Source organism: Eleutherodactylus coqui, chromosome 2 (genome assembly GCF_035609145.1).
Source record: "Eleutherodactylus coqui strain aEleCoq1 chromosome 2, aEleCoq1.hap1, whole genome shotgun sequence".
Lineage (NCBI taxonomy): Eukaryota > Metazoa > Chordata > Amphibia > Anura > Eleutherodactylidae > Eleutherodactylus > Eleutherodactylus coqui.
Window position 1 is genome coordinate 116321108 of NC_089838.1, and position 13651 is coordinate 116334758.

Consider the following 13651-nt stretch of genomic DNA (forward strand, 5'->3'; position numbering starts at 1 on the left):
GCGGAAGGAATCATGTACGGCCACGTATGCATTCGTTTTCCATGCGGATGTACTGCGTATGACAGCGTATTGTTCGCGCGGAAAAATGATCACAAGCAGGGAAAAATATCAAAAAGTTGCCCCAACCTCTCAGGCGACATTGTCTTGTGCTGTCGTGGTGAACAGCTCTGGGAGCCTTCAGAACGGGATGCTGCAACCCTGTTTCCCCGAAAATAAGACACGTCTTATATTAATTTTTGCTCCCAAATATGCGCTAAGTCTTATTTTCAGGGGGGGGGGGGGTCTTATTTCGCTGCGGCAAATCCCTCAATTGGCCAGTTTTGTGGACGAAATTTCTCAGAAATCTCGTCCACATGGGACAGCAAATCTGTCACGGCAAAGCTGGGAGAAGCCGGTGTTGTGGTGCGGATTCACTGGCCACAGAAACGGAAAAGCGTGCAGCCAGGTCGCTTCAAAACAAGCGGCTGAGTGCTGTGGGTTTTGAAGCAGCGCTTTCCCGGCGGAAATCTCGCTGTTTATCGCTGTGGCCAAACTGCGAGATTTCCGCTGGAAATACGCTCTGTGAGGACCCAGCCTTAAGAATCACACACAGGTTGCCTGACTCACATACAGAGCCATAAAAAAATAAGGGCTTTAAAGTAACGTACCTGTCTGCAGACAGAAGTTCCTGTACCACTTGTAAGCAGGGATGGTATTGCAGCTTCCGGCCACCAGGGGGAGCTCATCACAGCAGACATGTACAGCAGGAACAGAACGTACAGTATGGACTTTTCCAGCCAGCAAGGGGAGCTAACAACAGCACAGCAGGGACAGGATAACAGCAAACTGTCTGCAGATCTACCTATACATCTGGGAGGTAGGAGACAACGGGGATGGCAGCAGGGGACAGGCCTCTTGACTTGCCTGCACACTTTACTATGCCTTACTATCGGGGGTGCCTTATATTTGGGACTTCTGCAAATTTCAGGGGGTGCCTTATTTTTGGGGAAACACGGTATCTAGGTTTGGCTGGTTTTATACTAATTATTTTGGTAGTAGTATAAACCACTTTGTTCTTGTGGAGGAAGAGCCCAGAAGAACAAGCGGAGGTTGCAGACAGCAGGCTGGATGGAGGTGTTGCTCCCCAGACTCCGTCCTGCATTGTCTGCCCACAAATTCCGGCTTTCTTTATTCCATTTGTATCTGATCTCCTAGCAACTTTGGACGCAGATTCGCTTGCTACGAAAAGTTCATTGCGCATGCACTGTGGATCACATACATCCATAGAGATCAACAGAGCTCATACTTGCGGAATCAGCAGTAATATAGAGCATGCTCCTATTTTTCTTCCGTTCATGGAATTCGCAATTCCTATCAACAAGTGTGAACAAACTGAAAGTCCATGCCAGTGTATAATACACGCAGATGGCGATGGTGGAATCTTCAACTTTCAAAGGCTTTAGAATTGGAATAGAGTACAATAGAAATGGGTGTTCAAACTGCGCTACCACATTTTAAAGGAGACATCGCGATCCCTTTTTATATGGAAGCTGGCTGAGCAGATCATTTTGAGTCTGGACTCTGGAACCAGCTGGTACCAGACAACATCTCAGAAATACGTAGGACTGGCTTAATATAACAAACAGAGCTGTACTCGCTCATCCTCAGCCGAGCGGATCCAGCGAGGTCGCCCTGCTGGCCCCTCGGTGGCGGTTGTGAAAGATTACATCAGTGGAAGTCATGTGACCGTTGCAACCAAAGGCTATAGCGTCACCGCTCGTTCTCCTGGCATCACCGCTCACACCCTGGGCGCCATGATGCTAGGATTTGAGAATGGAGACACCGTAGACTCTTATTGACTGCAGTAGTCGAGTAAGTTCTGCTGACATCCTCCATGACCATCACTGGGTGGGCAGCATCATTGGACCCCCAATGCCGAGGTCTGGCGAGTACAGCTCTGTTCTAAGTCAGTGTGACCTATTGCTGAAATGCTGCCCAGTAATCAGACAACCCCTTTAAAGCACACGTTGAAAATAATTTAACAGAATGAAAAGCTGTTTAATCCTGAATTTTGGAAAGAGTTCTTTAGAGTAAGAGTAGTCAGAGTGTCGGAATAAGCATCTCTTATGTCAATATCTGCATGTCGTATGAGTCATAATTAATTGTCCTCCTGCCATTGTGGAGTCTGTGAGGTGCATTTGGCAATGACTGCCCAGAGGGGTATATATTGCCTTCCTTCGAATTAAGTATCTGGTTTTGTGAATGCTTACACTTAAAAAAGGTTTTTATACCATAAAAATGTTTGGAATATGCCAAAACTATTAAGAGAAAAGGAGTTCCTCCAGGCCAGGCAGTGACCACTACAGAGACTGAGTGGAAGGCGGTTGTACAAGGCTGAGGATCCCCAAGGTTATGGAACTTATGGGAACAGCTAGGCAAGCTGTGGATGCCATAATGGATACAGTAGAGCTCTTTTATTGGTTGTGTCTTTTCTAATATATGCAAGTATGGCAAGGGTCTGTTCAGGACAAATTACCCAAGGGGTAACACTCGACCAGCTCTGATTTTTACTAAACTTTGCAGATTTGTTACTAGAATGTATATAAAAATCTTAACTTTTAGACCTATAGGGTCCCGGAGTAAAAAATACAGGAGGGTCAATTTTCCAAAGGACATAGAGAACAGTAATTTATAACTTGGAAACTATTGTGCATATGAAGATGTACAAGGTGTCATTCTCTTCATAACAATACAAGTTTAAGTGAAAATGGAACAAAAAATAAATAAATTTTTTTTTTCCCGGAGCTAAACCACTCCAGAGAGAATGCTGGGAAAGAAAATTGTATATACATCCCATACACTGAAATTTTTCTTACCACGAAATTTCAGGGAGGTGCTCTTTTTTGAGGAAAAGAAATTCTTGATGGCGATCAACTACACCGACAACTATTTTACTAGTATCAAATCTGAGCAAATACACCTGAATATGCTTCAAATCTTGAATCGGGTGCAAAATCTGCTTTTGGACATACAATTTGGTCAGCAAAACAAACATTTTGTGAATCCCCATGACAGCTGGCCATTTGAAGGAAGGGTAAGAGGAATCCCCTTGTAAGCTTGCTGCTTGACTACTGAGCTCACAGGGTTGTTCAAAGTGAAAGCTCAACTCCCTGCTGAGGGAGGAGCCACATTATCACTGATCTGCACAAATCAGGGAATGGGGGAGACCGTTCAAGGAGCAGAGACACACTAGCAAGATTTAGAGTGCATCTTATTGTCAGACAAATACATTATATACCGACAGTCGACAAATTTCAAAACATTTCCCACAGCACCACGTGTATCACATGCCAGTGTCCTTAAATATGCAACATCTTAGCATCAGTAAGAAATAAGAATTATTTCCTATGTCCAATAGTTTCCAAAAATTGTCAAAAATCATGGTTCTCTGTGACTTTCAGAAAAATGGCCCACATGCATAGTCAATGGCAAAAAAAAAGTAAAATCAAGCACGTAGAAGTTGTCAGAATGGAATGAAGTTTTGTATGATTAGAACATTGATATAAGCGATTCCAATATCAGAGCAAAAAAGGTAATTTATTGCAGAAAACTGAACACTTGGAGGGAGGCTCTAGTACCCCGTTGTACCGCCTTTAGCTTGGATACAAGATGTGATATGAGCAGGCATGGAGGCTCTAGTACCCTGTTGTACCGCCTCTAGCTTGGCTGCAAGATGTGATATGAGCAGGCATGGAGGATCTAGTACCCTGTTGTACCGCCTCTAGCTTGGCTGCAAGATGTGATATGAGCAGGCATGGAGGATCTAGTACCCTGTTGTACCGCCTCTAGCTTGGATACAAAATGTGATACAGGTGGGCATGGAGGCTCTAGTACCCTGTTGTACCACCTCTAGCTTGGCTGCAAGATGTGATATGGGCGGGCATGGAGGCTCTAGTACCCTGTTGTACCGCCTCTAGCTTGGATACAAGAGGTGATATGGGCAGGCATGGAGGCTCTAGTACCCTGTTGTAATTATGGCATTTCAGGATGGCGGACAAAGAAACAGGTGAGAGCTGTTCATGCTTATTGGACAATCAGACGATCCTCTCTACTGGTGGTCTGTTGAGGGCTTCCTGAGCTCGGTTGCCATTTGTGTGCATGTACCTCCTCTCAGATCTTTTTGTTAAGGCCTCAGGTAGCAAGAGCATTCATCTAATTACCCACAACTCTAATCATTGTCATATCTGCCTAAGACGTAACTGCAGAACGGGTTTTGCAGCATAAGGAAAACGCCTTCTAGGTGCTGTTTTTTTTTTTTTTTGATGATGAGTGCAATTTGTGACCCCCTGCCCGATGGGTCTGAGAATGGAGATTAATATATACACTACAGTAGCAAACAGATACGTAACGTTCCACAATTTAAAAATCAGAGACAGTCGGGTGTTAGCTCTTGGGTGACTTGTCCTGGAATGACGCATAAGACATCAAACAAAAGATACTCCAAAATTGTTATTTCATGTGGAATACAAGTACTAAAACAGACATGTCAGGGGAGCTGACAGATTCTCTAATGTAGCTTTCCTGACTAGGGAATACAATCACTAAACCCCTTAAAGGGGTTGTCTCGCGAAAGCAAGTGGGGTTAAGCACTTCTGTATGGCCATATTAATGCACTTTGTAATATACATCGTGCATTAAATATGAGCCATACAGAAGTTATTCACTTACCTGCTCCGTTGCTAGCGTCCCCGTCGCCATGGTTCCGTCTAATTTCGGGGTCTTCTTGCTTCTTTAGACGCGCTTGCGCAGATCCGTCTTCTCCCTTCGGCTCCGCTCGGCAGCATCGGCGATTTGGCTCCGCCCCCTTGTACGCATCATCACGTAGCTCCACCCCATGATGTGTGCCGGTTCCAGCCTCCTGATTGGCTGGAATCGGCACGTGACGGGGGCGGAGCTACGCGATGATGCGTACAAGGGGGCGGAGCCAAATCGCCGATGCTGCCGAGCGGAGCCGAAGGGAGAAGACGGATCTGCGCAAGCGCGTCTAAAGAAGCAAGAAGACCCCGAAATTAGACGGAACCATGGCGACGAGGACGCTAGCAACGGAGCAGGTAAGTGAATAACTTCTGTATGGCTCATATTTAATGCACGATGTATATTACAAAGTGCATTAATATGGCCATACAGAAGTGTATAACCCCACTTGCTGCCGCGAGACAACCCCTTTAAGGACTAGATACTTCTTAGAGATTTTACCCATGTGGTGGTTTAACTGACCCATTTTTTTTTCCCTTCAGCGACCAAAATTATTTTTGCTGCATTTTTTTTCCTGCGACATGTGGGCTAATTTTTAAATACCCTTTTTTACTGACTTTCCCCCCCCCCCATTTTTTACTTTTATTGGGGGTAAACCGCTTAAAAAAAAAAAAAAGTTTTTTCTTTTAACATTTATAATTATTTTTTTTAATTAGTATATTTACGCTAAAATAAATTATGGGAACGGGTTCCTCATTTTGTTTCGGACGTTTTGATATATAATACGGCATGTGTGGTTTTGGATTGCAGGACGCATATGGCGACGATTTTGGTTGGTGTCGGCTTTGGATTATTCTCTTATACATGTATATATTTTTATTTGATTCTGCAGTTTTGTTTTACTTATGCATACAATTTTTTTTTTACCTTTCAAGTCCCTCATGACGTCATATAAGACCTTTGGAGGACATTCACATGGTCTTTTTTTTTTCTTAATTTGACACTTTCTCACTGTAGCTGAGGCATCCATAGGAGCCCCAGTTACAGGGAAAACATCCCCATGTAGTGACAATAGTCACTGGCAGAGCTGATCAGGGTCTGCTAGGACCCTGTAGCTCTGCTGTGCCAGGGAATACTGGTGGTCACGTAACTACCGGCTCGTGCAGTGGCAGTTATACTTCCACTTTCCTTCTTTAGTCCATAGCGCTCATCGAGCACTGTGTACTAAAGAAAAGACAGGGCAGAACGGGTTAAAAACCAATTCTCCCTCCTCTGGGTTATTATCTGTGACTAACAGCTGCAACCCTACCTGCTTCTGATTGATTGCAGGAGTGGAGGCTTTAATCCCCTGTCGTATTTTTACTATCGGTTGGGATTAAAGCCCAGGACCAGGCGCCATATATTTACTGTGCCTGCTCCTTAAAGAGGTATTCCGGTAAAATTAAATTAGGATAGGGGATAACTAGCTGATCAGGGTAGATGTAGGGGGATCTGACCACTGGAACACAAACTGATTCTGAGAACGTGGGTGCGGTTGGGCTCTATTAGTTTCAACGACAGTGCTAGAGACTGTCAAGTGTTTGAACTTGGCAATTTATGGAGCGGTCATTGAAATGAATAGAGCTGCGGCGCACTTGTGCATTCTCCAATCCATTCATATGCGGAATGACCGAACTCCCGTTCTTGGGATCAATGGGGGTCCAACAGTCGGCCACCCTCTTCTGATCAGCTAGCTATTACCTATCCCGTGAATAGAGGATAACTTAATCTTACTAGAATACACCTTAAAGGGGTTGTTCCGCGAAAGCAAGTGGGGGTTAAGCACTTCTGTATGGTCATATAAATGCACTTTGTAATATACATCGTGCATTAAATATTGGCCATACAGAAGTTATATACTTACCCCCTCCGGTGTTGGCGTCCCCGTCTCCATGGTGCCGACCAAAGCCTCCTTCTGCCTGGATTAGACGCGCTTGCGCTGTCTGCCCTCTTCTGTCCCGCTTTGGCGTGCTCGCGCCGCAGAGGTCTTCTGCGCATGCGCAGACGACCTGTGCGGCGCGAGCACACCGGAGCGACCCCTTCAGCGGGACAGAAGAAGCAGACTGCGCAAGCGCGTCTAATCCAGGCAGAAGGCGGCTTCCGTCAGCGCCATGGAGATGGGGACGCCAACACCGGAGGGGGTAAGTATATAACTTCTGTATGGCCAATATTTAATGCACGATGTATATTACAAAGTGCATTTATATGGCCATACAGAAGTGTTTAACCCCACTTGCTGCCGCGGGACAACCCCTTTAAGGCTAATTTCATATGGGCAAGTGCGATATCGGGGTGGGAAACACAGCTGGTATCTCGCTGGTGCGATTTCCCTGCAGATGTTGCCATAATTTCCACCATTCAAGCATGTACAGTACATGGTAATAACTGTACACTGAAGTAAACCTGTTTCTTTAGCAAACTAGGGGTTAAAAACTCAGAAAACCCTTGCTTTACTTGGCTCTGATCTAGAACTCATCAATGTTGCTACACAAAAACCGGTGTTATTAGAGCTGCATGTCTGGGACTAATAAAAGTCAATTGAACATTTTCAAGAACGTCCAAAAGGTCTCACTAGCACACGTAAAAGGTTTGACACACATTTAAGCTGAGCAGAATGAATGATTTAAGGAAGGCTGCGTTCCCCTCCAGATTCATTTATCATGTTGATAAGTCCAGGAACATGGCAGACTGTTCTTTTGGCATGAGACACACAAGTACAATTACTCTTGTGGTCAACGCTGAAATTTCACGTTACCTTTCCATTAACAGATCTCCAGCATTGCATCATTAAAGTATATATTTGCAGAACTCACAGATATCAAGTTAAATGTCAACTTCCCCAAATATAATAAAGAACTTGTGGTATAGGGGCTGATTGCTACTTCGCTAGGTTCACATCTGCATTGGTCGGCGCCTCCAATGCACCTTCTGTCAGGAGAAATAGCGGCAGAACCTGACAAACCCCATTGTAAGTCAATACGCTACACCGGGCATGGTGGCATCTGCTTGTGACCAATTTGGCAATGCCTTGTGGTTTCCTTTTAGACCTTAAACCACAATGAAAGTGTAAATAGAGCCAGAAAGCAAGTAAAGAATGGAAAGGGAGCCTTTATATACCTATCTGTTGGAAAACCCTTTAAAGTGATCCTTTGGTTTCAGGAAAAAAAATGTTCTCCTGGGACTGGAGGGTGAGGGATAGATCGCCAGCAGTTCTTTTTCTCCGTCATCCCTTTGATCTGCCGACCCAGGGCTCTGTTTAAAGCCATCCAAGGTGGCCAACACAATCTTCAAACTACCTAATCACTCAGACTACAAATGCACTATACCTGCTCTCTGATAGGCCAAAGCCGCTCATGTGATCAGCACTGTCCAATCAGAGCAGTGCAGCGTGTGGATTAGGTAGTTAGAAAATTGCTGCAGCCATCTTGGGAGGGAGAAAATGAAATCTGAAACCAGAAGATTAGAGGGGCGGCAGAGAAGAACAAGTGCAGGTCATATAACCCTTGAGCCTTTCTAGTCTCCGGACAGTATTTTGTCCCAAAACTGGAGGGTTGCTTTAAGGGTCTGTTCACACAGGGTGGATTTGCTGTGGAATAGCCATCTGAATTTTCTATAGCAAATCAATGGGGAATTTCACAGCTACCATTTGGAGCACTGATGACATCTTGGCCCATGTGACCACTGCACTGGTCATAATACCATACGACATGTCATTACCGGAGGCCAGGGTGTAGAGACTGGCAGGTGAGCAGGCAAGCTTCTTCACGGGAGAAGATGGTGAAGGATTTTTTTTTTAAACTCACCTGAGTCTTTATCTTCAGATTTTGCTGCAGATAATCCGCATTTATATTTTGATTTCCTAGTGAACTAGAGAAAATCCACAACAAGCCTGCGACCAAACCACAGCATAGACGGACATGCTGCAGGTTTACAATCCACACCGCAGGTCAATTTATGTTGTGTTTTTTCTAACAGTGTGTGAATAAGATCTTGATATTTCATTCATTTGACTTCTACTCTAATATACGTTGGATCTCCACACACGAACCCACAATGGAAATTATGTAGCATATTAGCCCTGTGTAAACATACCCTACAGGGACTTTCTGGTTCTTTAAAAAAAGAACAAAAAAAACCAAAACAGTTGTTCCAAGTGAATGGAGGGGAGCGCGCCAGAGATCTCTTCTGGCCAACCGCCTCCATTCATAGCAAACAGGAGTCTTTCAAAGATGAACGACTGCCCACTTATACTGAGCAAGAGTTGCTGGAATGGAACAACTAGCGACCGAGTGACTTCTTTTTAAGCACCATGTCAGATGACGAATTTACGCAGGCCAACAGTCATCCGTAATCACTCATTAAAGCGATTATTCGACCGTGTAAAAGTACCTGTATCCTTCGGAACGTCCATCAATATTACAGCAGAGGGTGTTCGACTCTCAGCCCAACAGCCAGCCGTTTGAACGGGACAAGGTGGTCTATAAAGCTCTGCAGTCCTTCCATATTTTATACCACTCCGTACAGCAGTGCCTATATTACAGCATTCACTTGAATAGGACAAAGCTAGTTGTAATACCAGGCACCACCACTACAGAAAGTACAGAGCTATACAAACAAGAACTGTAAAAAAGCTGCAGATCTAATATTGATAATAAGCTAGTCATTCTCAAGAACCAGAGGACCTCTTTTAAAGGACAGTGATGCAGGAGTGAGGAATAGTAGTAATTCAGACACGTTTATATCTTTAGGATTGTTTTGCACAAATCATGGTTTGGAAAAATGCCACTGCAGTTTTGGAGCCAAAGCCAGAAGTGGCTCCAGCAAGACGTACTTCCTTCATATTTCCAATTCCTTCTGAATCTGCTCCTGCTTTGGCCAAAAAAAAAAAAAAAAGGTCGTTTATTCCCCATCACCCTCTAAAAATCACTCTGTAAGGCCTCATGTCCACTGGCAAAAGAAGAATTAAAATCCGCAGCGGATTTTAACTCTTCTCCTGCCCGCGGATCCGCATCCCATAGGGATGCATTGACCACCCGTGGGTAGATAAATACCCGCGGATGGTCAATAAAAGTGATTTTAAAAAAATGGAGCATGAAAAAATCTGGACCATGCTCCATTTTCGTGTGGATCCGCGGGAGACTTAAATCGGAACTTACCTGCTCCGGATCTTCCCTTCGCCGCGGCTTCATCTTCGTTCTTCGGGCTGGCGCATGCGCGGGGCACGTCACCGACGTGCCCTGCGCATCCACCGGGCCGAAGAAAGAAGATCCGGTGAGTTTATTCTCCATGGAAAATCCGTAGCGGGCCCGATTTTCCCCGTGGACATGAGGCCTAAACCCTGTGGAAGATGGAAGCCTAAAGGGGTTGTCCGATTGCCAGACAATATATATATTTTTTTAGCATAGCCTTAGGTGTACTAAAATAACAAAAGCAGGGGTGCTTACCTGTCCTCGGAATTTATTTTACCGTCTGGTGTATTGTATGTTTTTAGCCTCCTTATCTGCTTTAAAAAATAATTTAATTGATAGGGAATCCCTGAGTTAAGAATTGTTTTCCCAGTGAATTCCCAACACTTAGGCGGTGTCACGGATCATGATTGTCACTGTATAGCATGTGCGGTCCATTTTGCTCAGGGTTGAAGGAGAACATGACTGCCCGAGTGACACTATGGCGTGGAAAAGTGTATGCCATCCTGATCTTGGGTTGAAAACATCTACTTGGGGCAGTCGGATGCCAGGCCTCTGCCTAACAGGTTATAAGAAGGGTGTTATGGGACAGCCCCTGTTAAGAAAGGCAAGCAGTAGCAGCCTCTTTTTCAGAGCACAAGAGACCCTGCCCATCAGCTTAATGCGGCTTTCCAGTTATCGGAATTTTTTAAGTATACTCTGCCCCAGCGATTCAGCCCGATGGTCGTCTTGGTCTTTATTGTGCAACGGATACCACGTGACTACTGCAGCCAATCAGAAGCTGCTGCAATCAGGTGCCATTCTGCTGGCATCACAGCTCAGATGCTGGGAGCCACGATGCCAGAACGGAATTTAACTCCTGCAGGTGGTATTCGTTCCGCAACAAAGACCATGAGGACAGCGGGGCTGCAGAGCTAGATTGCTAGGGCAGAGGACAGGCGAGTACCTCTGCTTTTGTTATTTTAGCACACATTAGGGTGGTTTCACACGGGCAAGAAAATTGTGCGATTTTCGCCTGATGCATGAGTCATTAAAAAAGCAGATTACGAAACCAATGATTTACAATGGTTTCCTTCCCATCTGCGATGTTTTCACTCGTGCGATGTTGATAGAATAAATCGCAGCATGTTCTATCTTTTTGCGATGTGCGTTTTTTTTAAAATTTCCCATGTTTCCCCATGGAGCTTGCTTTTTATCGCAACGCAACAAAGTTACGTTATAATGCGGTTTTAACATTAGAAAGTCCCATTGACTTTCGCGTAAGAAAAAAAACGTGCGATTTTAAAGCGGGCGGCACCGAAGTGATCTTACTCTAAAAGAAAGTATCGCTTACGCACAAAAATCGCAGGAACAAAGATGCGATTTTGACACAAAATCGCAATTGCCTGTGTGAAACTAGCCTTACGGCTATACTTTAAGAAAAAAAAAAAAAGTTTGGCAATTGGACATCCCCTTTAAGCTTTCCATCTTCCACAGGGTGAGCTGGCACATACGCTCTATAATACTCTCCTGGTTCAGTTTGCTTTATAAAGTCCAAGGCCGGCACCTGCTATAACAATCAGCACATACACCTGCTCATCCTATCGCCACATTGCAGCGCCCCCTGCGTGTTGTATATACATGTGCATGCGTACGTGTGTGTTGCTTTTGCCTATATACACTTAAGAGGAAATAAGAGGTGTGAAGTTTATGTTTGATGGGATAGTTGAGGCCCGTTTACACATAACGATTATCGCTCAAAATTCGTTCCCTGTTTGTTAAGCTGACTTTTTAGTCAGCTTAAAAAAAAAAAAAACCTCATTGGCTCGCTGGCTTCTTGTTCCGTGTAAATGCTCCCCCCCACTCAGCGCTGAGTGAGACGTGGTAGAGAAGCCAGCCGCAAGCCTGTCAGTTTAAACGCTCTGCAGGAGCGCTGACGACCTTAGCGGTGACGTCAGCGCTTCTCCAGTCGCTTAAAAGACTGTCGGCACCTATAAAAAGCCATTACTCATGAGGAAAGTTGGCCGAATCCACCAATTTCACAAGGATTTGCTGGCGTGCATGGGGATGTCCTCGCTCTTCCCCCAATGAAAAAGATTAGAGAAAAGAAAAAAGCAGATTATCTTGTGTTGAAATCCATCATGCCCATCCTTTGTTCTCACATGAGATAAGCCGCTGCTAGGAGTTTGGCAGCAGTTTATCTCCCTCTTCCCATTGAGAACACATGCATGTTCTGCCAAGCCAGAGAGTCAGAAAGAACAGCTATTGAGGGTGTAAGGGTGCCTCTACATAGTTTATTCAGTATTTCCGATACCCCGCTTGCCCATTGTCAATGTACCATAGATAAATTAAAACTGTACATAATGCCACGTTGCACCTACCTGAAATCGGCAAGAAGCGATAACTATATAGCTCTTACAACCATAGGCGATCAAGGAACCTCCACCTCCAGAGTCAAAAGGGTTAAATTCCACCACATGTACAAAGTCTTCGCAGTCCACTGTGTACGTAGCACTTCTAGTCGAGTCTTGTTTCATTCTCTGCCGCATGACTTTCACTAAAATATCAGAGAAAGGTTATTTTTTTTTTTTCATTGTTCAGTCTAATTTATGAAACCCCATAAAATATTAATACTAATTATATAAACGCTATATGGACTACGGGAATGCACCCGTGTCACCAGACGATAGCCCCCTATTCTACCCAAGACCATGTCATACTAGGACAGAATGAAAACGCCACCGATGTCACACGCAAGCGCTCATGCACAACGGCTCTTTGGGGTTTTGTTCTCTTGCTAGCTTATGGAGCAGGAGAGCAGCACCCAGTGCCTGCATGGGCGAACCCAACAGACCCCTCTGACTAGAATGGGGTCCGCCAACATAGCGCAGCACTCTACGCTATTTTTTTTTAAACAATTTATGTTCTGACTCCAATGTGAACGACCCTAACTCACACAAGACATTGCAAGTTCTTCTCTTGCACTAGTGAATGGAGAACGGTTCGAACTTGCGCACCACCGCGCCATTTATTTCAAAACGACTGCAGGAGAAAGTGAAATTCCAGCACTTCAACTCCGTTATTTCCATAAGTCCTACTAAAAGAAGTGGAGCATGTGCAAACATAGCTCATTTATTGGGGGATGATCCGGACCCCTGTTCTTCCAATCAGCAGGGGGTCACAGCAGACTGGCTTCAAATGATCAGTTATGACTAGAGATGAGCGAGCGTACTTGCTAAGGCAAACTACTCAAGCAAGTGTAAACCTGCCCGCTCGTCTCAAAAGATTCGGGTGCCGGTGGAGGAGAGATCTCCCCCCGTTCCTCCCCGCTTTCCCCTGATGCTCCCTGCCCCCCCGCGCATCTTTTAAGACGAGCGGGCAGGTACTCGCATAAGGCACTACTCACTCAAGTAGCTTGCCATAGCGAGTACGCTCGCTCATCTCTAGTTATGCCCTAGCCACTTCTAAACTACTAATGACCAATGCTCAGGATAGGTTATGAGTAGTTGATTGGTGTAGGTCCGCTGCATGTGACCCCTGTGGATCAGCAGTTTGCCATTGTCACCGTGTACAGAGCCGGAAGCAGACAGCTCTGAACACATGGCAGCAGCCCAGGTGGGCATTGCAGGTACCGTGCCTACTGAATTTATTGGAAGAGAAGTCGAGTTATGTTCTATACAGACTGTGCGGCATCTGAGGACAGAGTGCTGTGT

General features: G+C 45.0%; 2 protein-coding genes across 4 annotated transcripts in view; one reads left to right on the plus strand and one right to left on the minus strand.

Moving 5' to 3' along the window:
* The window catches only part of NUP37 (nucleoporin 37), a 44319-nt gene that overhangs the window by 27170 nt on the left and 3498 nt on the right, over window positions 1-13651 (minus strand). For both annotated transcript variants that reach the window (XM_066591420.1, XM_066591419.1), the window contains exon 2: window positions 12320-12495. In XM_066591420.1, coding sequence (XP_066447517.1) covers window positions 12320-12487 — 168 coding nt within the window. In that variant the 5' untranslated portion in view covers window positions 12488-12495. The remainder of the gene's footprint in view (window positions 1-12319; window positions 12496-13651) is intronic.
* Window positions 1-13651, plus strand: part of PARPBP (PARP1 binding protein) — a 57952-nt gene that overhangs the window by 1052 nt on the left and 43249 nt on the right. The window lies entirely within an intron of this gene.